Raw genomic sequence first — 22,071 nt, forward strand, 5'->3', positions numbered from 1 at the left:
TTGATTTTCGTTTCATACTGACGTGGACGAAAACTTGTTTCTATGCAGCAGGAAAAATGATTACTGTGTCATGCGCACAACTGTGCCCAGCCTGCATGGGCTTACAAGACACCACAAGTAACTTCAAACCGGATCAAAAAGGCAGAGCATACATTTTTAAAGAGTCCAGTTTTTCAGGCGTTCATGTGTACAACAAAAATAATAGATTACAGATAAAACATGACCGTATGATTGTAGCCAGACTGGAGAAATAAGACCAATTAAGTAGTCTATCTTGCCTTCTTTTCCACATTAAAATTAAATAACCAATCCAGTTGTTGATTTTCTGTGACCCAGAATATTTCACAGAATTGTCAAATCCCTCCTTTAATTTTTAATACTCATCCAACATTATTGTAGCTGCAATACAGAAGAAAACGAGGCTCTCTTTCCACTTCTTGAAAATCACACAGCTCACACATCAGAAGAATATTAGTTTTCAAATGTGCACCTTAAGATCTTGGGCCTCTAGATAACCGCTATATTAATGTAAATCTAATAATTGTGAAGGGGAAGGTGATGTGCATTGAAAACTGAGCTGAAAAGCACGTAGCTGCTGGTAAAGACTGTACCTTTAAGTTGAGAAGTGTTCTGTTTTCTAAATGTCATCTTTGTGCGTCTCCAGCACTGATGTGCATTGTTAAGCCTGACGGGCCTCCTCAGCTGTGTAAAACAGATGAGATAGGAGAGATAGTAGTCAACTCTCGCGCTGGAGGCAACATGTACTACGGCCTGCCTGGACTCACAAAGAACACCTTTGAGGTACAGAAGCAGAATTAAAACACAAACCTGCCTGCACTGATACAGTCTCATAGAATAAGAAAGTTGACTAATTTCTTTTGGTGTTGTTTCTATTGCCGTCCTTTCTGTCTGTGTGTGGCTGCGTTCAGGTAATACCGGTTAACGCTAATGGAGTTCCCATTGGAGAGATTCCGTTTGTGCGGTCAGGACTCCTGGGGTTTGTTGGCCCAGTAAGTAAGACTGTTTCATTAGAGTACATCTGTGGTAACTCAAGCCTTCCTGGAACCCTTCCTTCCCTCTCTCTCTCTCTGAACGGATCTGTATACTTACAGTATAATGACGCCGCTGTGTGTCCCCTGCTCCGTACAGGGCAGTCTGATCTTCGTGGTGGGGAAGATCGAGGGTCTGCTGATGGTGAGCGGGCGGAGACACAACGCTGACGACCTGGTGGCCACCGCTCTTGCCGTGGAGCCAGTCAAGACCGTGTACCGTGGGAGGTGAGGAGACATTTTTCTTCATACAGTGTATGTGTAGGAAGATGATGAGCTCTTCTGTGGGTCAAGCGTGAATCCTAATTTATCACTGCTGACATCTGGTGGTACAAAGGAAGCACAGCAGGCCCAAACAAGGCATAACTAGATGTGATGTTGATGGATAAACAGCCATTGTCAGTGTTGGTGTTTCTTTTTATCTTAGTGAGGAATGAGCAATTTCAGGCTGCATTTCAACTTCTTTTTTTTTAAATATATGTCTGACTTCCACACCCTCTGAATAATCTTAAATGTATTTGTGTGCGTTTCTATGTTTGTGTGTGTCAGGATCGCTGTGTTTTCAGTCACAGTGTTCTATGATGAGAGGGTAGTGATCGTGGCAGAGCAGAGGCCAGATGCCAGCGAGGAGGACAGCTTCCAGTGGATGAGTCGAGTGCTTCAGGCAAAATACCTCATCAGCTTCTTTCAAATCTTTTTGTTATGAAGCGGCTTTTCTACAAGCAGTGTAAAATGATTCTTTGGTGTAAAAACATACATGTACTAATTTGAGTGATAGTTAAGCACAGTAATTCATTTCCTCTGAACGCTGCTCCACTACAATGTTGAACTGAAGGTCTCCATTCAGTGTGTCAATGATATAGAGACAAACTTACTATTTTGTCAACTCAGGTCCTAATTTGTCATCTGAATAATTGGTTTGCTCTGTAGGCTATCGACAGCATCCACCAGGTGGGCCTCTACTGTCTGGCTCTGGTCCCAGCCAACACCTTACCTAAAACACCCCTGGGCGGCATCCACATCTCTGACACCAAACAGTTCTTTTTAGACGGCAGCCTGCACCCCTGCAACATCCTCATGTGTCCCCATACATGTGTCACCAACCTGCCTAAGCCCCGCCAGAAGCAGCCAGGTACGTGTGTGATAAAACATGGTTGTAAAATGTGTATTAAGCACAATTTGGATGGGATATGTCTACATGAGAAGAGTCCACAATTGGAGTTTTAACTTCTGTCTGGATAAGAATTGCTCTGATGCCTGAATTACTAACTGTATCGTAAAGGAGGAGAGAGGCTGCTGACTCCGTCCTGCCGTGTGAGAGACAGTCAGGGTATAAAGTGTTTCGTAAAATAAGAGCATGGTCAGTATTGTGACATAGAGCAGACATGACAGTTTCTAAATTTGGGGAAGTAATATTCCTGCCCTGTGGCCGTTGCTGTCGCAAAGTTTGGCAAAATGTCACACAATCTGCATACTTGAACACAGCCACATTGAACCCAGTGTGACACAGACTCTCCCCCCAAATAATTAATTCAGTTTTGTTATTTTGCATTTGCTTTTGTATTTACTCTGGATTAGTTTTTGTTTTACTTTCCTGTGGGGTGAAAATGACACTCATGGTTGATTCTGACAGGATTACATTACCTTTTTCTGTCTTTCTCTCCCTGCCCTTTCCTTTTCTCTGTCTCTCTCACACTCTTTTTCCCTTGTAGTTGGTGTAGGTCCTGCGTCTGTCATGGTGGGAAACCTGGTGGCAGGAAAAAGGATCGCCCAGGCTGCAGGCCGGGACCTCGGCATGATCGAAGACCAGGATCTAGTCCGGAAGGTAGTGTGACCATGGTCTTTGTAACTCTGAATCTGATAACTTTTTAACCGCATTCCCATTTTTAAAAGAGCCACATTCATGTCATTCAGAAGCAGCAGGAAACGTGTGCACATGATCAGCACCAATGCTCAAAGTGTGTTAGAAATAGCGAGGTATGACGACTTTCCACTGCTAGTGTAACAACGGCCCAAGCTCAGCCAGAGCTCAGTTCTATAAATTTAAAAAAAATCTGGACTCTTCTTTCTTTCTGCTCTCGTCTCCCTCTGGATGTAGCTCTGTATGTGGCCCACTGTGATGGTAAGAATGGCGGCCCCTTCTGGTACCTTCCTTACACCCTTGTTTAATCTCATCACGCTCTAATGTACAGTGCATTGTGGTTTTATTTTGCGTGCTTGTGTTAAACTGTGACACAAGAAAATTTGCATGTTTTTTTTTTTCATTTTTTATTTGTGTTACAAGATATGTACCTTCTATAGCTATCCCTTGTTTTACTGCAGACGTACCTTTCACAACCTATGTTCGTTATTTTAAAAGCTGGATTGGCTCAGAGTATGTGGTATAAATTGTTTGCACGTTGGCAAGAGATACTCTATGCCAGCCGGCTGTCTACTGAAGTATGCAGTCTCCACTTTATTTTGTTTTATTTAGATGTATTAAGTTCTTCCATCAGCACAAAACCCCTCCCTGTATAAGCTCTTCATGGTTGTGTTTGAAATAATGTGTACAGTTCATTTTAAGGACAACCTCAGGTGTAAAGTATACACATCTAATTCCTTTTTTCCTCTCATTACAGCATCAGTATTTGACAGAGGCTCTACAGTGGAGGGCACAGACAGACCCAGACCATGTCCTCTTTGTTCTTCTTAATGCTAAGGTACCATACTGATCTTTTCACACACTGTGAAATACAGTGTATCATCAATGCAGATATTTAATTTACATTTACTTTAACTTAGATGCACAAGAATAAAAGGTCTGGGAATAAAAGGAATAAAAGAAACTGCTAAAAGAATTGTACCTTGTGTTTCTGACCCTTTACCTCTTTTTCTCATTATTTCTTCCTGTCCTCCAGGGTGTAACAGTGGGCTCAGCGTCCTGCGTCCAGCTTCATAAGCGAGCTGAGAAGATAGCTGGAGCACTCACTGAGAAAGGCAGCATCAACACTGGAGAGAACGTAGTGCTGCTCTATCCTCCAGGTAGGTTCTGCCTCCGGCTTCCTGTCTAAGCATTACTCCCATTAAGATTAATTAATGTGAATCAGGGATGGTTTTCTCTCTTTTTTTACTCCACCATTGTTCTCCATCCTTCTCTCAGGCATTGATTTGATAGCTGCGTTCTACGGCTGTCTCTATGCTGGATGTGTTCCCGTAAATGTCAGACCTCCACATCCTCAGAACCTGGCAGCCACGTTGCCTACTGTCCGCATGATTATTGATGTAAGTGTATGCGTGCTCTCCTGCACATGCACATGTGCGTGTTACTGCATGCTCACGGGGTTGTGACTTCCTGAGCCCCAACAAAAAAAACTGCACAGACTAATGGCTTCAACTGAAAATAAGGTCATACAGTTTCCCGTAAATGTTTTCCATTTTAATTGGTCATTCTGATTAATCTGGAATTAATTTTAGCTGATTCATTGTAATTGTTTTTTTTTTTTAAACTCTCTGTATTGGCCTCAAAAAGTATCAGTCGGGCAAAAGGAAGATAAATCATGTTGTGTGCAAGGGTGCATTTTTTTTATATGCTTAGGGCTTTTTTTTCCACTCAATCAATTTTTGACAATTTGTAGCAGCGTCTCCTATTCAAATGAATCATGCTTATGTTTTGTTACCAGGTCAGTAAAGCTGCATGTATCCTTACCACTCAAAACCTCATGAGGATTCTGCGCTCCAAGGAGGCTGCTGCCTCTGTAAACATTAAAACGTGGCCAACAATCATCGACACAGGTAGGACACCGAAATACACAGTAGCACAGCAGACATTCTAACTTATTATGGTAGGAAAAGGACAGGTGTTACTAATAACATTAATAATGGCTATGTTCTATTCAAGTGTCCCGGTAAGACATGACATGAGCCAGAATGCACAATACAATATACAGGACCCTGAAACTGAAGCAGTTTTCCTACTGTGACATGTCAACATGTCTTCATTGAAAAAGGCCTCTTCTCACGCACTGGCAAAACTTCACCATACAGTATGTGAATACTGCATAAATATACCGGACTTCACTCTTATCATGGGCTGTCCAAAGTGTTACAAGTGAATTTGAAAAACTAAAAAAAACAAACACATAACAATTCCTCTAGCGCCGCCATCAATCCAAAGCTCAACTATAACACATATCTGAACCCTAAATCCGCATTAAGTGTGCAAATTGTTATGATAGTTAGAAAATAAATAAATGGTGGAAATAATTCTGTGTGTCTTTCTCATTTACTTTATTAATGCCAAATATTTGTAATAAAAAACGACTATACTCTGATTTAAGAGCATATGCATTATTTACATGATCTGACTTGCTCATTAATAAAAATTGGAGACAGGCTCATCAGTAGTGAGCTCTAGTAGTCATGGTGAGTGTAAAGTTAGTCGTGCTTAAAGTGCACAGTTCTGTCAGGAACGCTCACGTCAGTTAATGTAGACCGTTTGCAGCATTAAACCAATCAGGAAGTGGGACATTTCTCTCCAATGCTTTCTCTAGTTATTATCAAAGTGCTCTCTGAGTAGATTTGTTGCATGCTTAGTGTACTTTTGGAGAGTTGCTGCCCGCAGCTATACTGTGTTTCTATTTTTTATTCCTTTCAGTGTGTATTGTTCTGTGTGTGTTTTGTTATGTGAAGCTCCTCCTGAAAAAAGTTGAATTTGAATGAACTTGTTGCACAACACGTAAACAACATCTGATTTCAGTGCCAATATCGGTGAACAATAGTTACATACACCTGGTAATGATTACATTTTGTTGCGTCATTATTGCTCAGAATAATTTTATGATTACTTTGTTCTCTCCTAAAACACTCGCTGTTCCTGTTTGCAGATGACCTTCCCCGCCGTCGGCCTCCACAGATCTATAAACCGCCCACAGCAGAGATGATAGCTTATCTGGACTTCAGTGTGTCCACTACAGGCATGCTCACTGGGGTCAAGGTGAGACACACGAGATTCACTTTCAAATATTGGTGTGTTCCCTCTTGCAGGAAAGAGATTCAAATAAAAACATCGTACCACACTGCAGCTTGCAAAGACCATTAACAATAGCTGGCAGCAGGCGGCAATGTCTATGCATTTATGGGCCTATTTTGCTGTTTGGTGGTGTACTATTCGTACACTTGTGTATAATTGGCTAAACCTAGATTATATGCCGTCTCATATATTTGAGGCTACAGCAAAAAAAAAAATCAACAACATAAAACAAGCAACAATAAAAGTTTGATAGAGAGTCCAGTCAGTCATCTAGAATTGCCTAATTACCTTTGCAAGACCGCAGTGAGTGGGATGAACATTGTGGACTGACAAACATCATGAACAGAATCAGGCCAGTGACATTATAAAGCTACCATTCAGCATTGATGTTCAGAACGTACAGTGGGAAATCCATCATAGAAGAGGAAGCGATAGCAAAGTCTCCCCTTATGGAAATGAACTTCAATAGATTATAATCCAGTGCAGTCAGACAGGGACTTGTGGGCATCTCAAAATGATTCAATGTGAGAGAACACAAAACTGCTCCTGGAAACTTCACGTTGATGATATACAACAGTTTCAGAGTCAGAGTGAAATTTTCCCTTGATCTTCTTCTATGCGTCTTCTTGTTTGTAACAGATCTCTCATGCAGCTGTCAGTGCACTTTGCCGCTCTATAAAGCTGCAGTGTGAACTGTACTCCTCTCGCCAAATAGCCATCTGCCTGGATCCTTACTGTGGTCTGGGCTTCGTCTTGTGGTGCCTCGCAAGGTACAGTAAACCCTCATCCACAAAACACCCACTTTAGGCCCCAACGTGTCTCTCCTCTATACACTTACTTTTTCAACGACATTTCTTGTTTCACAGTGTTTACTCAGGTCACCAGTCCATCCTGATTCCTCCCTTTGAGTTGGAGAGCTGCTTGTCTCTGTGGCTGAGCACGCTCAGTCAGTACCGTGTCAGAGACACCTTCTGCTCCTATTCTGTCATGGAGCTCTGCACTAAAGGACTGGGCACGCAGACTGAGTTACTCAAGGTAAGGACTGCACATCTAGAGAACCATTAATCATGACAAAACATAGAGTCGTGCTCACGGGTTTGATGATCAATGTGTACGTGCGTGTGTTTTTCAGGCTCGTGGCGTGAACCTCTCATGCGTGCGGAGCTGTGTGGTGATAGCAGAGGAACGCCCTCGCCTGGCCCTCACACACTCCTTTTCCAAGCTGTTTAAGGACGTGGGGCTGTCGTACAGAGCTGTCAGTACTGCTTTTGGCTCCAGGGTGAACCTGGCCGTCTGCCTGCAGGTACACCAGCCAACACAACCTGGCATTACAAAGACACACACTGTGACCTGTACCTCAAGTCTGACCCTGTATGGATCTGTTCTTTGTGTGTCACAGGGCACTACTGGTCCTGATCCCTGTACGGTGTATGTGGACATGAAGTCCCTCCGCCATGACAGGTGAGAACACGTGGATGATTTCTCTCGGGGATTACCGTAAACCTTTCACAAGTCTTAAGTGTCCTAAGTTGACACTTAAATTCAGGGACTTAAATCGTCTGGAAGTCAGGCCTACACTGCACATGGAGTTTAGGTCTTGTTAACTGATGTTGAAGAATTCTGAGGATGAATGTGCCTGTTGTATCTGAAGTCTACTTTGTAACAAACTGTACTAACCCAATCAAGTTTCGTAGGGGGAACTGTGTGTGTGTGTGTGTTTTTTTTTTAAATACTTTTCATATATAATTTTCTGTAACTTTTTTTTCCTAAGATGCACTAAAATGGCTTGAAACAACCTCATAACCTGCAGACAACCTGTGTCTATATCACAGTAATTCAAAAGGCTTTACATCATGAAGCAGTAAATGTTAAATGAAAACAATACTCCTTAGACTTTAGGTCCTCAAAAAAGAAAACCTCACACGTAAACCTGATAAACCCAGCAACTCTGAACTGCATAAGTGGGTATAGAAAATCTTTGTAAGGACATTCAAGAGTTTTGATTATGAATAACTGCATATGTCTTCTTACGGGCGTATGTGTTGTTGGTCCTTTTAGAGTGAGGCTGGTGGAGAGAGGAGCACCTCAAAGTCTTCCTCTAATGGAGTCTGGGAAGGTGAGATGTTCCATATGCATTCCAGTGGTCTCTATTCAGTTTGTGAAGTGTTTAGTTAAAGACATGTTGACAATGTACTCCTCAGGGCCTTTACATTTCCTTTTATTTTCAGATACTGCCAGGTGTGCGGGTGATCATCGTAAATCCAGAGACAAGAGGCCCACTTGGTGATTCTCATCTGGGAGAGGTGAGAGGAAGTTGTGAACAGACACTTTTGTAATGGCATCATGGCAAAACCAAAAATGTTCTTCTCAAACCCAGCAGTGACTCGGTGTATGCTTCTCTCTCTTAGATCTGGGTGAACAGCCCTCACAATGCCAGTGGCTACTACACCATCTACGGAGAGGAGAGTCTTCAGGCTGACCACTTCAACACCAAACTCAGCTTCGGAGACCCGCAGACCTTATGGGCCAGAACTGGCTACTTGGGTTTTGTGAAGAGGACCGAGCTGTTGGAAGCCAGTGGGGGTAATTAGACCCTGATGGAGCTAAAACCTTGATTTATAACAAAATAGTTTGGATCAGCATTCAAATCTTAATGACTTTACTATCAGATAGATTATATATGATTAAAACAACTTTATACATGACCTTTTAATGAATGAAACCTATCAACCTGAAGTAAGCACACTCCTGGCTGCTTACACATTTCCGTCTACTTTGTCTACAAACTTTTCTGGGTTGATTATGTTGCCTGTATCTCTATGTTCAGATCGGCACGATGCTCTCTTTGTGGTGGGCTCACTGGATGAGACCTTGGAGCTACGAGGGCTGCGTTACCACCCCATTGACATTGAAACCTCAGTGTCTCGGGCTCATCGCAGTATTGCCGAGAGGTGAGAGTGCTCTCGATATACATTATCTATATACTGACCGCTGAAATCTACCACTAAAATGCAAACTGCTCCAAAGACAAAATAAAGCATAATGTGAGACATAAATTTAATTACACTGTGTTAATGAATTTTGTCTGTAGTCCTGAATTGTGTACAGGAATTATGTTATTTTAAAAATGGATATTTAAAGAACACAAAGACTGCTAAGGTAACAAAATACTAAAACTCACTAATTACCCATGTTATATCTTGTTTGTTTAACCCTCCATGAAACCAACAACTTGTCATTTTTATAGTTTGGTTTTGATAAAGGTTAAGGTGAGCTTTAGAGGTGCTAGTAGGTGGATTTACTTTTTTTTTTACCTTTAGACAGAGCCTGCCTAGCTGTTTCCTCCTGTTTTCAGTCTTTGTGCTAAGCTAAGCTAACCATCTGCTGGCTGTAGCTTCATATTTAGTGTACAAACATTAGAGTGGTATCAGTCCTCTCACGTAACTCTTGGCAACAAAGTGAATAAGAAAAATCCCCAAAATGTTGAACTATTCCTTTATCATTGCTTTTGGGTTTGAAACCCATTCTCAGTCACCCTCTTCTTGTTCCTCACAGTGCTGTGTTTACGTGGACCAACCTGCTGGTGGTGGTGTCGGAGCTGTGTGGTTCCGAACAGGATGCACTGGACCTGGTGCCTCTGATAACCAACGTGGTCCTGGAGGAGCACCACCTTATCGTGGGCGTGGTGGTTATTGTGGACCCCGGGGTTATACCCATCAACTCCAGGGGAGAGAAGCAACGCATGCACCTCCGTGACTCTTTCCTCGCTGACCAGCTGGATCCCATCTATGTTGCTTACAACATGTGATGGGCTTGTTTAATCGTCATCCACAGTCTGGATGCTTCTGCACCATCATCCAAACACTTGACTACTGGCTTGGCTGGTGATGAGAAGGAAAAAGCATGAACCACATATACCGCCACCCAGCCCTGTGTGACACCAGCATATCTTGGCCACTGCATGTCTGTGAATGAACATGCCATGTCTGGAGTTGTTCACTGTGTTTTATAGATAGAACTTTGCAAATGGGAGAGAAGCAACATGTGTTGCATATGGCAAAGAAAAAAAAAAGTCCCTGATGCACTTTTTGACACAGTAAATGACACCATGACCACTTTTAATATAAATACTATATTAATGTCTTTGTGAAAATCCATCCTCTTGTCCTGTGCTAACCACAAACCAATTAAAACTCGTTCCCTTTCCTGTCTACACAGATTCCAAGAGCTACTAAACTTAAATCAGCAACTGGAAATATTTTTACATGCAGCATTTAAACTAACGCACACAAATGCATGTGCTGAGCCCTTGTCACTTCTCACTAACATGGATGAATAAAAGAGGGGTCATGAAGGCAAACCTTGAAACTAGTAGCTAGTCTGAGTCTGTGTACATTATTTAAAACGCCTATTTTGTCCCATGATAATGAAGCCAAATAGATTTCTCTGCCCTTATATATTTCCTGCCTTATAAAACTTCAGCCATACATTCCTATCGTAATTTTTAATTAATCTATTCTTAATGGCTGTTTACTCTCCTTTGGTTTTGACTAGTAGTGCAGATTCTGACAGATATCCAAAGGGGTCAAAGTAAAAGAAGAAAGAGGCCATATTCTGTACTGTATCTATAAAGGCCTACTTGTATTTTAGATACTGTATGTTACTGTATAGATATTTTTAATTGTATAAATGTAAAAATGCTTCACTCATCTCTCTCAGTTGATGGTTTCTGGATAGTTAAGTTGGGAGATGACAATAGTAGCAGAAAGAAGATTGTAAATAAGATTTGACAGTTTTGACAGAACTTCTGAATCGGAATATTGGTTGTATAATGGAGGGTAACAATGAATACCTTTAAAGCATTGTTAGTCCGGATAAATATAACATTGCACTTTTTTCCAAAATTGTCTATTTTATTATAACAATGAGGCATTATAACTAATGGTTCAGGAGCCTATATTATTCTGAGGAATCTTGCTTGAGATGCTTTGAGAGTTTACCAGTAGGGCTATTACTGTTAATTCCAGGAACCTTTCTTGTTGGCCACTAAAAAAAAAAAAAAAGGTGTTAGAAGAAAGCTGAAACCAATATCATGACTGTTTTCAGGCTACCAGGTTATTTTTTTAAAATGAAAAAAAAAAAAAAAATAGGCCCACAACTGTTAATCTAATATCCATATTCATTGTATTGCTTAAGATTCACACCCCTCTCGTTTTTGTACTGCATAATGGAGAAAGTGTTGGAGAGTTTGGCCCTTTCCTTTTCCTCTCTACACTCAAAGTTAATTTGAACTGTGTTTTGTCTTTGTGCAACTTTGTAAAGAATAATTTGAATTCCAGCATAATTGGTGTTGGTACTGTAAATCAGTAGTCAATAGAGGCAAGTCATCATGTATCTGGATTATTTTCTGTGTTCAGTCACTGGATTTATAAGCACTTGTGAATGCAGTTGCAAAGCTGAGCCACATCTGAAACGTCTTTGGTTGGCAAGTAAAGTAATTGTATGAAAAAGAAAAGGGTAAAAAATGTTTGCATCAAGATGAATTCAAATCATCAAAATGTATTTGGTTTCCTGTAATCTTGTGCTTTCCTTGTGCTCCTTGCCATAATTTATAGGTTCTTTGTACTGGATGATATTGTATTTCAGTGAACCTTTAATGTCAACATGTAAATATTTTTTGTTATTTCTGGACTTTTGCAATTGTCCCATTATAACATTCAATAATGCCAAAAACAATATTAGAAAGATGTTTAATTATTTCAAGGCTAACAGGATTATGATCCATCGAATTACTGCACTTTGCACTGATGGTACTTACAGTAGGCATACATTTTTGATTGATTAAACTATCCCCATTTCAATGTGTTAATAATTTTAGAAATATAATGCTTTACAGTTGCTTCTTTCCAAGTTTACCCAGAACTAGGACAAATAGCACTTCGTCTTAGCTTTAACGTCGTATCCTACGTTTGCAGCAGAATGTTTGCATGACGCGGCCGAGCACAAGAGGAAAACAGCTTGAGGCACATCTCATCTCTAGGCACAGCTGGGGGAGATGTAGCCGTATGAAACTATATATTCAGGGAACAAAACTCACAATACAGGGATGGACCAAGTGGTCCCTTGGTGCAATCTGTGAATACTACCCATAAAATGTAGACGTTTGTCAAAATAAATTTCCTTGTAATCATTGCGGTTCTTGCAAACCTAATGAGAAAAAAGAGCGGTTACTGGCAACCAGTCTCCATCTACCATCTACCTGCTTTGCCGGGGAGTCTACAAGGGCTTCCTTTGGTTTCCACTCTTTTTCTCTGTCAGAGTTCTTACACACTATGCAATCCCAAAGACGGTGCATTTTAATTTCAAATCTTGCACAGTCTGGTGAAATATACATGCTTATACATTTTGTAATAACGAAGAACAGAGGACTGATGAAATTTAACCAGTAGTGTACTTATAACTGTATTCATCTCTCTTGAGTTGTTCTATCAATATTTTGTGTATGCACTCTTAGTATGTTGTATATTAATTATTTGGTAAATTCTAAACTGCTCCATTAAGGTGTGATCCACTGATGAATCTTTAATGTTAGGGAGGAGTTTTAACTCGTATAGTTAAGAAATCAAGGTGGTACACCCCTTCCCATTTTTCTCACTTATTTTCTATTTTGGTTTGTTGTACTTTGTTTTATACTTTATGTAAAAGTCATACAGAATAAACAAAAACATTTAATCATTTAAGGTGTCTGAACATTCATGAGTTTATTAATAATGTAACAGGGATTGAAACTGACTTTAATGTCATAGCATCTTTGGATTATTATACAAACTGCATCCTTAGAATGACGGGATGCATGTGAGTTTGTCATAATGAACAGGAAAAATACCTTTTTTGTCACAAAAAGGGAAATTCAAAGTAGCACTTAAAGGTCTCCCTGCAGGTTTATATAAAATAATAAATCAATAAATCAAACTTAGCCAACCTACTTGTGTTGTTGTACAGAGCCAGAATTCTGTGCACCGAACCACAAGAAGCTGGTTTAGTGTGGGTTGCTGAAAAGGCCAACACTTTGTGAAATACTATTGTAAAACTTATTCAGGCAAATCAAGAAACCTTTTAGTGTTTTTGTTAGAACAATAATTGTGCACCCATTTGATGCTGATGCAATTGTAGGCATAATGCACAGAGGTATCGCCAAAGGATCAGTCGAGGAGCACTGGATCGTTCACATGATGTTCACTACCTTGTGGAGTAATGGGAGGAAGCCTAACTTCAAGTCTTCAAATGTTTCAAATCTCTGCAAATTAATTTTCATACTGCACAGACATTAAAGGAAACTGAATTTTAATACAGCATGACATGCTTTTTTAAAAGATCAGCACTGAACATACACATAACTTATTGCAAATGGGTTAAAACATAAGCAGGGTAGGCCTAAAGTAGGCTATATTGTACTGATGTAGTTTCCAGAGTGTAGCCATACACAAATGGGTTACGGGCACTCTGGCACTCCAAGGTACTCCAGGTCGTGGGGATGGAATATACCGAGATCGATTGCTTGAGTGAAAGTAGCAATAGATCAATTTGAAAAGTAAAAGTACAGAAGTATTATCAACAAAATGTACTTTAAGCATCAAAAGTTAAAGTACTCACTATGCAGAATGTTCCCTATCAGTGTCATATTATATTATTGGATTGTTATAACCAATGCATTACTGTGTAAGCAGCACCAAAATAACTGAAATAACTACAGCTGTCAAATACACGTAGTGGGGTATGAAGTACTAGTATTTCCGGATGAAATTAGTTAAAAAGGAGATCCAAAGAAGCATAAAATTAAAACTCCAGTAAAGTAGTTTTGGTTATAGTAAAGTAACAAATGCAACTTTTGCCAGGGGCCACTCGGTACCTCTGTAGCCACCAGTTGCTCAAACTCATTTTTACCAATCACAAAGCCTGGAGACACTATTACGTAATGCGGCTTTGCTGACAGCACCGCCCATTTCCTTTGGGAAAAAAGTGGTCAGCTATTTTTTTTTAGCTGACATCTTTGTATTTTTAGCTGTTAGCAGTTGCTGCTAAGTAACTTTTCAAGGTATTTCTTGTGTCAAAGTATATGCACGAATTGCACGAAGTCCACGCTGTGAACAAGAGCAGTTACGAGGCTTTTGAAAAGGTAAATTTTGGCTGGCTGAGCGGTAATTTTGTGCTCGTGTGGCTGTCTGCTACGCTGTGGCGGTAATGGCGGCTATTGCTTCGTCAACTCCTCGCCCTTTTACGAAAAGGGAAGGTGTATTTAGCTTAATGGCTCCCCGTATCGCTGACGTCTATTGACGCGGTAACTTGCGTGCCAGTGACAGAGTTACACATATTTGCCTACTGAGACAAAAGCTCATCCATCCTGTGAACCAGAGTAGCGAAACTTACCCCGCTTGTAGCTCTAATCCGGTTGTTTTTAACGGTTTAAACTGGTTAACATCCGTTTAACTGAATGTTAGCTACCGTTAACTAGCAACGGTAGGTAACGTTGGTGAGCTCGAACATTCTAGCAGCACTGACTCAAAGGATAACTTTATATTTCAGCTATAAACGCCTTCATTGGATGGAGTCAGACACCCTGTAAAATTCAGCATTTAACGCTAAATTATGAAAGAAAAGACTTAATAGTATTGACAGTCGGGCCTAGCTATGTTCCGTAACTCCATGTTAACGTTAGATGCAATGGCTAACACGATTGAACCAAAGAGGAAGTCTTACTTTTGGTTAGCTTGAACTCAAATGTTTTACTTAAGAAAAAAAAGAGTGGCTATCTAAAACCAGAAACTGTGATTTGAAATTGTTCCGATACATTTTACACATGAAGAGTTATTTCAATAAATAGTATAGAACAAGCGCACAGGCCACAGCGGAGTAACTTACAGCGTTTCAAAGGCAGCCCCCGCCGCAGACAGTTGTTGTGTTAGATTGGAGCCATTGTAAAACGGTAATATTGATTTATTTGTTCCCAGTTACTATGGAAGAAGTGCAGCAGGGCAGCAATGGCACTGAGTCACAGACTGCCACCATTCCCACTACCATCACATCCTCTCAGTTCTCACAGATAGCCCAACAGGTAAATGATAGACCCCTGTCAAAATACCATTAAAAAGTATCTCAAACACTGCCATATAGTGCCACAGTAGCACTTGATTTGCTTATACCACTGGGCCACTTTGTTCATGAATGCCATGCTGAAAGCATAATTTAAGGTATCAAGATTGTATTAATACAGGGAACTCTCTGGTTTATGTGTAGCAAGTTTGCTTTAACTCATGCAGTCATATGGCTTAAAATGTAATATGGATCCAAGAAGACTAGGAGGCTTCCACATAGCTGTTATTCTGTCAGCCTTTTCAGCAAAGTTAGAAAAGTATAATTTTAATTTAATTTATATCTTTCAGAATTCAATTGCGTAAAAATTGTATAAAGTAATTTGAACAATGTTGAAATATTTGAAGTACTTATTACCACAATACAGTATAAATTAAGTCTTTATCAAAAGACATATCTCTTAATTTTGTGATAAAGGGAGGGATTACTGCATCTAGGGTTTAGTGTGACAATTTTATTAATAGAGTCTCGCACCTCTGTTGCTGTTTTTTCTTGATCCTTGTTGATGTACCAGTATCTTGACAGTAGAAAACAGTCTGTACCTAAAGGACATTAAGTTCCTGTCTGAGGTCATGGGATGTGACAGTGGTTCTCACCTTTTATGGACTCGAAGCATACACACCGTAAAACTGTAAACGTGATTATTGACTACTCTAAATGAGGGTAAATGAGGACTTAATCATTTTGTGACACGACTCTTTATGTGTTCACTTAGATTAAATAATATTGTAAGTAGGTTTTCTTAAAATTGATTTTCAAGGATCAGTTCACCCAAATTAAAAAATGTATACGTGTCCCTTGTGATATCTAGTCATACAGATAGTTTGGGTTTATGAAGTATCCATCTTGAAGGTGTCAGCCATCAACCCACTGCAAAGATGGAGAATTGGATTACGTTTGTGGTGCTCAAATTATTAAAAAAAAATAAAAATATTGGAAAAATTCAGCAATAACTTGTCTGCAGTAAAACGTAGATCCATTGGAAACTGAGGTCTGTAGATTATCCAGAATAACCAAAATATGTTTTTGTGTAATATGGGTGAAATATCCATCTTAAGCATTGTTCTCAAATCAAAATGAAGTTTCAATGTACTTCTGAAATCATTTTTTTGTACACATAGATTGAATGCAGTCACCATCACAAATATACTGTGTTTTCTGGATTTGAAATTGTGTTTGTGTTTGGATTTTTGTAGATGTCACTGGGTGGTTCTTCTGTGGCTGTTGTACAACTGCCAGGGGGTCAGTTTCAGGTTCAAGGAGTGATCCAGTCTGCACAGTCGTCAGTCATTCAGTCCCCTCAGGTGCAGACTGCACAGGTAAGACCAGCTGGTTTTTCTTGATACTGTAATTATTGATTCTAAATGACAGCCTCTGTTTAATTCATCTCCAATATACCATGTTATACAATTACTCAAATGCACTTGTTATTCCACTTTCCTCTTTCAAGGTCCAGGGTACAGATAGTGAAGATTCACAAGACTCATCAGACAGTGGAGCAACAGCCCAAAAGACCAGAGAAATACTGGCGAGGCGGCCCTCATACAGGTTTAAAAAAAAAAACCCAATAACAATAATAAATACACACTAAAAACACAGAAATCATCATAGAAACTGTCTTTCTTGATGACTAGTAATTCAAGGTACCTTCCTCTTCTCACTTTGTAGAAAAATCCTAAATGAACTCTCATCTGAGGAAGTGACACACATTGAGGGAAAGGATAACAGCCCAGCATCCACAGGAGTGACTGGTGTTACAGTACCCACCACCCCAATCTACCAGACCAGCAGCGGCCAGTACAGTACGAACTTTTCCCTTCTATTTACTTACATTAAAAAAAGATTTATTTTTTTTTAAAGTTTATGTACCAGTTTTGGATTTCAGTAAAGGGAAATCATAAGCACTAATTGTTATTGTTATGTGTGATTAGTTTCTGTATGCTTTCGTGGCAGTATGCTCACCAGATAAAGCCATCTACCGGAGACCATACTTCTCGCCAGCTATGAGCCAAAAAGACAAATGGGCCAAATTCTCAGAAAGCCTGTGTGATCTTGTAACCTGTTAAATAAAGAGTAGTCCTCAGTAACCAGAATGATAGCCTAGCCTGCTGGAATGGAATTTTTACTTCTGTTGCCATCTGTGTGGTTTTTCTAGTTACCATTGCCCCTAATGGCACAATCCAACTGGCGACTCCAGGGTCCGAAGGCATTCAGGGACTACAGGCTGTCACCATGGCCAACTCTGGTGGAGCCCAGCAAAGCACCACCATCCTTCAGTATGCCCAGACACCTGATGGCCAGCAGATACTGGTGCCTAGCAATCAGGTTGTTGTACAAGGTGAGCAAAACATGGCATAGTCTAACAAAATTTACGTGAATTTATAAGTCAGTTTTATCAGCTAAAGTAGTCAGTTGCTTATGGGAGGCCAATTTGGCTGGTGGGCAGATGCCAAAAATGCGTTAGGTTTAGAGATAGATAATAGCACTGTGTCAAAAACTAGTCTGTTCATCTATTTGTAATAAGAGGGGTTTGCAACAATTTGCAACAAACCAACATGCGATGGGCAATAAAATTTGTGCAAGTGGATATACAGTATAAGGTAGACTACATCCCGTCGTGTACTTTGTAGCATTGTGCTAATTCTGCTGTTTACTTGGTAAGCATCAAGCCTGATGAACAGGCCATTTACGCAGGTTTAAAAACTGTTGTCTCAGTTTTCAGACAAGACACTTAAAAATCAACAAATTACTGTCTAAATTTTATAAGTAAGATAACTTAAGTGATGCTAGCTGTGTGGCAGGGTTCTTATGACCCCTGTTGTCATCCCATGACTGTTGTGTTTCTCTCAGGTGCAGGGGGAGAAGTACAAACGTACCAGATACGCACAGCACCCACATCCAGCTCCCTGCCTCAGACTGTAGTTATGACCTCTCCCGTGGGACTATCTCAGAGCAAGACTGATGATCCAACACTTAAGAGAGAAATCAGGCTTGCAAAAAACAGGTAAGTCTGCCATTTTGGAAAATATGAATGGGTTTTGGAAAATATATAAAATGATCATAAATTGTCAGATAGATTCAGTAAAGGAGAGTACTGTCTTGATTATAATTAATGCTCCTGTCAACACTGTAGTCATGAATGATTGATGTTTGTTCTGCTTCCCACTTGATAAATAATAATTTTATCATTTTTATTTCATGATTCAAATATTTGTTGTTGAATATTTGTAAATCCACCATGGGCATTGCCTTTAATGTTTAGTTAACAGGTCGTTAATTAGCTTCTAATGAAAATTGGTCACTTGCTGATCTCTGTAGTTTTGAACAGTGCACAGGACGACTGTTCCACCAGAAACAAATTAGGCCTGGTTTAAAAAAAAAAAAAAAGTTGGTGCATCATTTAATGTGAAGTATATTATTTATTCCTTCCTAAATACACTCATTGCCTAATCTGTCAGTTGGACTAACTGCACATTTTTTCCCTCTTTCAGAGAGGCAGCCCGTGAATGTCGACGGAAGAAAAAGGAATATGTTAAATGCCTGGAAAATCGCGTAGCTGTTCTCGAGAACCAAAACAAGACCCTGATTGAAGAACTCAAAACATTAAAGGACCTTTATTGTGTTAAAACAGGATAACCTGTTTGAATACAGGTCGAGGATTGAGACATAATGTGGCAGCGGCACAGCTCAGCCATTTGGACATGTTGGGGTTTCTGGGAACACTTCATTTCAGGCTGAGATCCTCCAGGTTTTTTTTTTTTTTGTTTGTTTGTTTTTTTTTTTTACTCTGTTTGATATAAAAGTGACTTGTGATCGCAGTGAGATTTACTCAACAAATAAAAAAAGAAATTGGCGATTTTTCCACCTGCTGTTTTTTAAAAATTTGCTAATGCTATAACATTTATAGTTGTGTACATTTTTAATACTGGGAGGTTTGAAATTGTGAGCTTTAATTCTGAGTCTCAGTTTCTAAATGTATCCCCTCCTTTTTTCTTGTGTTTTTAAAAATGTTGGTTGCAATTTTTTTTCTAACAGTACCTGCAGAATTTTGACTGTAAAATTACTACACAGACATAATTCCTGTTTATTTTTTGAACCAGCAAATCCCCCCATTTCTCCATTACAATTGTCATTCCTTATTTTTGTGCAATGGAATATAAAGGGTAACAGAAAAGATGACATTGAGTGTGGTTTGGGTGTTTCTTGGCAGTTACTTAGACAATCAGGGAAAAAGCACAGTGTCCAGGTAATATTTATTATGTACATCTTGGGAGGGGTGGGGAAGAAGAACAAACCGTGTATGAAATGTTGCTGATTCTGTAAGAAAATAAATATATTTTCACTCAAAATATGTAGTGTGGCTAATGTAGTTCTGTTCATTGTAAATCAAAACAGATCTCATACACCTACAGGGGTGTGCACAATGTCATCCCATGCAGTGTTTTATTTGCCCTTTGGCCACTATATATAATTTTTCTTTTATTCTCAAATATATTGGTGAATTTAAGACTTTTAATGTGCATACAGATTGATTTGATTTGACATTAAATTATGTGAAACCTGCAGTGTTTGTATCTCGAAATAAATGTTGGTGGTGGACCAATGAACATGTTCCATGAGGTCTATGGTGACAAAGTGTAAATGTGTAAGTATATAAGGTATGGTTTAGCGATTAGCAGTTATTTAATGGAATATCCCATGATATGTGGCCTTATCATTAAACTAACCTCAGGAGCCTCAATTTGTTTGAGGTGAAGTTCAGAGAAACCAGCGGCCTCTAAATCTTTCCAGGTTGCTCTGGTAATCATGCATCCATCCCCAAGATGGTACCACAGAGGTTCAAGCACATGCTGAAAGAAATATGTCCAGGAGGATGGGTCTGAGACAACGTGTTCCAAAAAGTAAAAGGCTCCACCCTGTAATACAAAGCCAACAAAAACATATTATTGCATGTTCAATCAAATCTGGATGGGTTACTTTGTTATTATGTACATTGGCTGAGCTTGACTTCCTTGCTGTTGTTGATTAGAGGTGTCAAGCATGAAAAGTGGTAGAGGAAAAGGTTAAGTGCTATTGTGATCCTGAAATAATTCTTAAGTTAATATCAAATTTCAAATTTCATTCAAATCATTCAAATTTCTGACTAATCAAAAGTGACCGCAAAATACCTTAAGTAGTAGTAAGACTGATCTTCCAGAGAAAACCAAGATTGAGTGCCTTCAGTGTAAACAGTCAAGTTACATGATTTAATCTATCATATTCTAGGACGTCTTCTTGCATAGCTAAACATCCTTCACATTGACACAGATGCATTACAAGCTGTTGGAACATATGTGCAATTTATGTGAAATATCACCTTCAGAGTCCCCCGCAAGCGATGCAAGCGAATTTTGGGTGAGTCAGCAAAAGCAAAGGGACTGTGTCCTTCTTTCCTCCTGAACAGGGCCAATTTCTAAAATGTGACATCTGTAGAAGGGCCAAACACTGAAACAAGGCACTAGGCCCTGTTTCAGTTTGGAGGAGCCCGGCAACAACCCAGTCAAATACCCACAGAAACACGGAGTTTTTGATGGGACAGCAACAGTCCTCTTCCTCATTTAATTTTTTTGCCAAAGCTCTTCAATGTGTGACAACTAAGGCAGAGAGCAAATAGATCAAGATATAATGCCATGTATTAATATGGAGCATGCAATTATAATATGGTTGTAGTATATATACACATATATATATATATATATATATACTTGACAATTTGTCAAAAGCTACCTCATATGCAAGGCTAGACCCTGCAACTGCCCCGGGTCCGCAGATCCTCGGAGGCCCCGAAAGCCCCAGGTTCACTGCACGTCAGTTGGTTTTTAGAAACAGGTTCACTGCAAATTTGTCAGGAATAAAGTGCAACATCAACAAAGGTGGGTCCGGCATTATAACCCTATCTTGTAGCCCTGACTTGTTGAAGGGCACTGTGTCAAAATTTAGTTTTAACTCCTTTATTATTTTTAGTTTAAACTGTGCTCGGGTACTTCACATTGTAAATAGACACGTTCAATCAAATTTTCACAAAGTAACTGATACACAGTTGGTGTTTTCAGCAGGAGCAGTGCTTGGTTTCTGGGTCTCTATGTAAAAAAATCTAAACCTTCAGTTGCAGTCCGTAGCGTGCGCTCCGCTTAATCCAACCCTTCTCGTGTAGCCTGCCCCGTGTCATTCGTGCGAAGTCACAAATAAAAAAAGCATTTCCAACAGCCCTCGAAGGCAGCATATTCAGACTCACTGTTTTGAGGATGCGCCGGACCTCCTGCAGCACCCGCTGCACATCTCTGACAGAGCAGAGAACCAGGGTGCAGACAACGACGTCCACGGACTCGTCCTTCACCTCCTTCATGTCCTCTCCAGACACGACCATAAACTTGTCGTAGGTCAAATGCTTACTCGCGTCCATGCTCCTCCGCAGGTACTTGTCGAAGTGCGGGTTGGGGTCAGTGCAGATCACCGTGCAGCCGTACGGGTAGAACTTGAAGTTGGCGCCGCTGCCACAGCCGATCTCCAGCAGGCGAAGTGCCCCGTCGCTGTCTGCAAATTTGCCCACGTTTCGGAAAAGGTCTCGCTTCGTTTTGTGCATTTTCTCGTTGTACGAAATTGTAATGTTGTAGGCGAGCGAGGGAAACCAGCGTTTGTACAGGCCTGTGATCGCCAAGAGGTGCAAGGGCAAAGTCAGTGCTAGGCAAAGTAGTCTGCAGAATTTCATGAGACAAGACTCCATTTTCTTCCTTAAAGCCTGGCTGAGGGCACTTCAGAAGGTCAACAGATTACACTGTAATACCTGAGCGTCAATGTCTGTGCTGCACCTTCACCACACGGTGG

General features: G+C 40.1%; 3 protein-coding genes and 1 long non-coding RNA gene across 8 annotated transcripts in view; 2 read left to right on the forward strand and 2 right to left on the reverse strand.

Moving 5' to 3' along the window:
• The window catches only part of dip2bb (disco-interacting protein 2 homolog Bb), a 37,997-nt gene extending 26,877 nt beyond the window's left edge, over positions 1 to 11,120 (forward strand). The window contains exons 19-38 of the mRNA XM_040158794.1: positions 665 to 801; positions 930 to 1,010; positions 1,150 to 1,277; positions 1,599 to 1,713; positions 1,980 to 2,181; positions 2,762 to 2,874; positions 3,668 to 3,748; positions 3,947 to 4,070; positions 4,189 to 4,310; positions 4,709 to 4,820; positions 5,912 to 6,021; positions 6,697 to 6,827; positions 6,924 to 7,092; positions 7,190 to 7,360; positions 7,457 to 7,518; positions 8,116 to 8,173; positions 8,286 to 8,360; positions 8,466 to 8,640; positions 8,885 to 9,008; positions 9,613 to 11,120. Of these exons, the coding sequence (XP_040014728.1) occupies positions 665 to 801; positions 930 to 1,010; positions 1,150 to 1,277; positions 1,599 to 1,713; positions 1,980 to 2,181; positions 2,762 to 2,874; positions 3,668 to 3,748; positions 3,947 to 4,070; positions 4,189 to 4,310; positions 4,709 to 4,820; positions 5,912 to 6,021; positions 6,697 to 6,827; positions 6,924 to 7,092; positions 7,190 to 7,360; positions 7,457 to 7,518; positions 8,116 to 8,173; positions 8,286 to 8,360; positions 8,466 to 8,640; positions 8,885 to 9,008; positions 9,613 to 9,865 (2,543 nt within the window). The 3' untranslated portion in view covers positions 9,866 to 11,120. The remainder of the gene's footprint in view (positions 1 to 664; positions 802 to 929; positions 1,011 to 1,149; positions 1,278 to 1,598; positions 1,714 to 1,979; positions 2,182 to 2,761; positions 2,875 to 3,667; positions 3,749 to 3,946; positions 4,071 to 4,188; positions 4,311 to 4,708; positions 4,821 to 5,911; positions 6,022 to 6,696; positions 6,828 to 6,923; positions 7,093 to 7,189; positions 7,361 to 7,456; positions 7,519 to 8,115; positions 8,174 to 8,285; positions 8,361 to 8,465; positions 8,641 to 8,884; positions 9,009 to 9,612) is intronic.
• On the reverse strand, positions 7,961 to 15,100 carry LOC120807104. 2 transcript variants are annotated; one of them, XR_005709781.1, is made up of 3 exons: positions 14,977 to 15,100; positions 9,635 to 9,938; positions 7,961 to 8,351 (listed from the first exon to the last, which is right to left on the reverse strand). It is a non-coding gene; the product is annotated as an uncharacterized LOC120807104 (long non-coding RNA). The 2 variants fall into 2 exon arrangements; XR_005709782.1 differs by lacking the exon at positions 14,977 to 15,100 and adding an exon at positions 14,485 to 14,859.
• Positions 14,023 to 19,413, forward strand: atf1 (activating transcription factor 1). Of its 3 annotated transcripts, none has more exons than XM_040158796.1 (8): positions 14,024 to 14,233; positions 15,066 to 15,169; positions 16,404 to 16,526; positions 16,658 to 16,755; positions 16,876 to 17,009; positions 17,363 to 17,545; positions 18,058 to 18,211; positions 18,699 to 19,413. In XM_040158796.1, the coding sequence occupies exons 2-8, from the start codon at positions 15,071 to 15,073 to the stop codon at positions 18,841 to 18,843; spliced, it is 936 nt and encodes a 311-aa protein (XP_040014730.1). In that variant the 5' UTR covers positions 14,024 to 14,233; positions 15,066 to 15,070; the 3' UTR covers positions 18,844 to 19,413. The 3 variants fall into 3 exon arrangements, with proteins under 3 accessions (XP_040014732.1, XP_040014730.1, XP_040014731.1); XM_040158797.1 differs by lacking the exon at positions 14,024 to 14,233 and adding an exon at positions 14,385 to 14,574; XM_040158798.1 differs by lacking the exon at positions 15,066 to 15,169 and having other exon boundaries at positions 14,023 to 14,233.
• On the reverse strand, positions 19,409 to 22,007 carry LOC120807103 (methyltransferase-like protein 7A). 2 transcript variants are annotated; one of them, XM_040158799.1, is made up of 2 exons: positions 21,482 to 22,007; positions 19,409 to 20,123 (listed from the first exon to the last, which is right to left on the reverse strand). In XM_040158799.1, the coding sequence occupies exons 1-2, from the start codon at positions 21,968 to 21,970 to the stop codon at positions 19,887 to 19,889; spliced, it is 726 nt and encodes a 241-aa protein (XP_040014733.1). In that variant the 5' UTR covers positions 21,971 to 22,007; the 3' UTR covers positions 19,409 to 19,886. The 2 variants fall into 2 exon arrangements, with proteins under 2 accessions (XP_040014733.1, XP_040014734.1); XM_040158800.1 differs by lacking the exon at positions 19,409 to 20,123 and adding an exon at positions 21,014 to 21,080.
• Between the last annotated feature and the right edge of the window lie 64 nt (positions 22,008 to 22,071).

Source organism: Xiphias gladius, chromosome 21 (genome assembly GCF_016859285.1).
Source record: "Xiphias gladius isolate SHS-SW01 ecotype Sanya breed wild chromosome 21, ASM1685928v1, whole genome shotgun sequence".
In the NCBI taxonomy this organism is placed as follows: Eukaryota; Metazoa; Chordata; class Actinopteri; order Istiophoriformes; family Xiphiidae; genus Xiphias; species Xiphias gladius.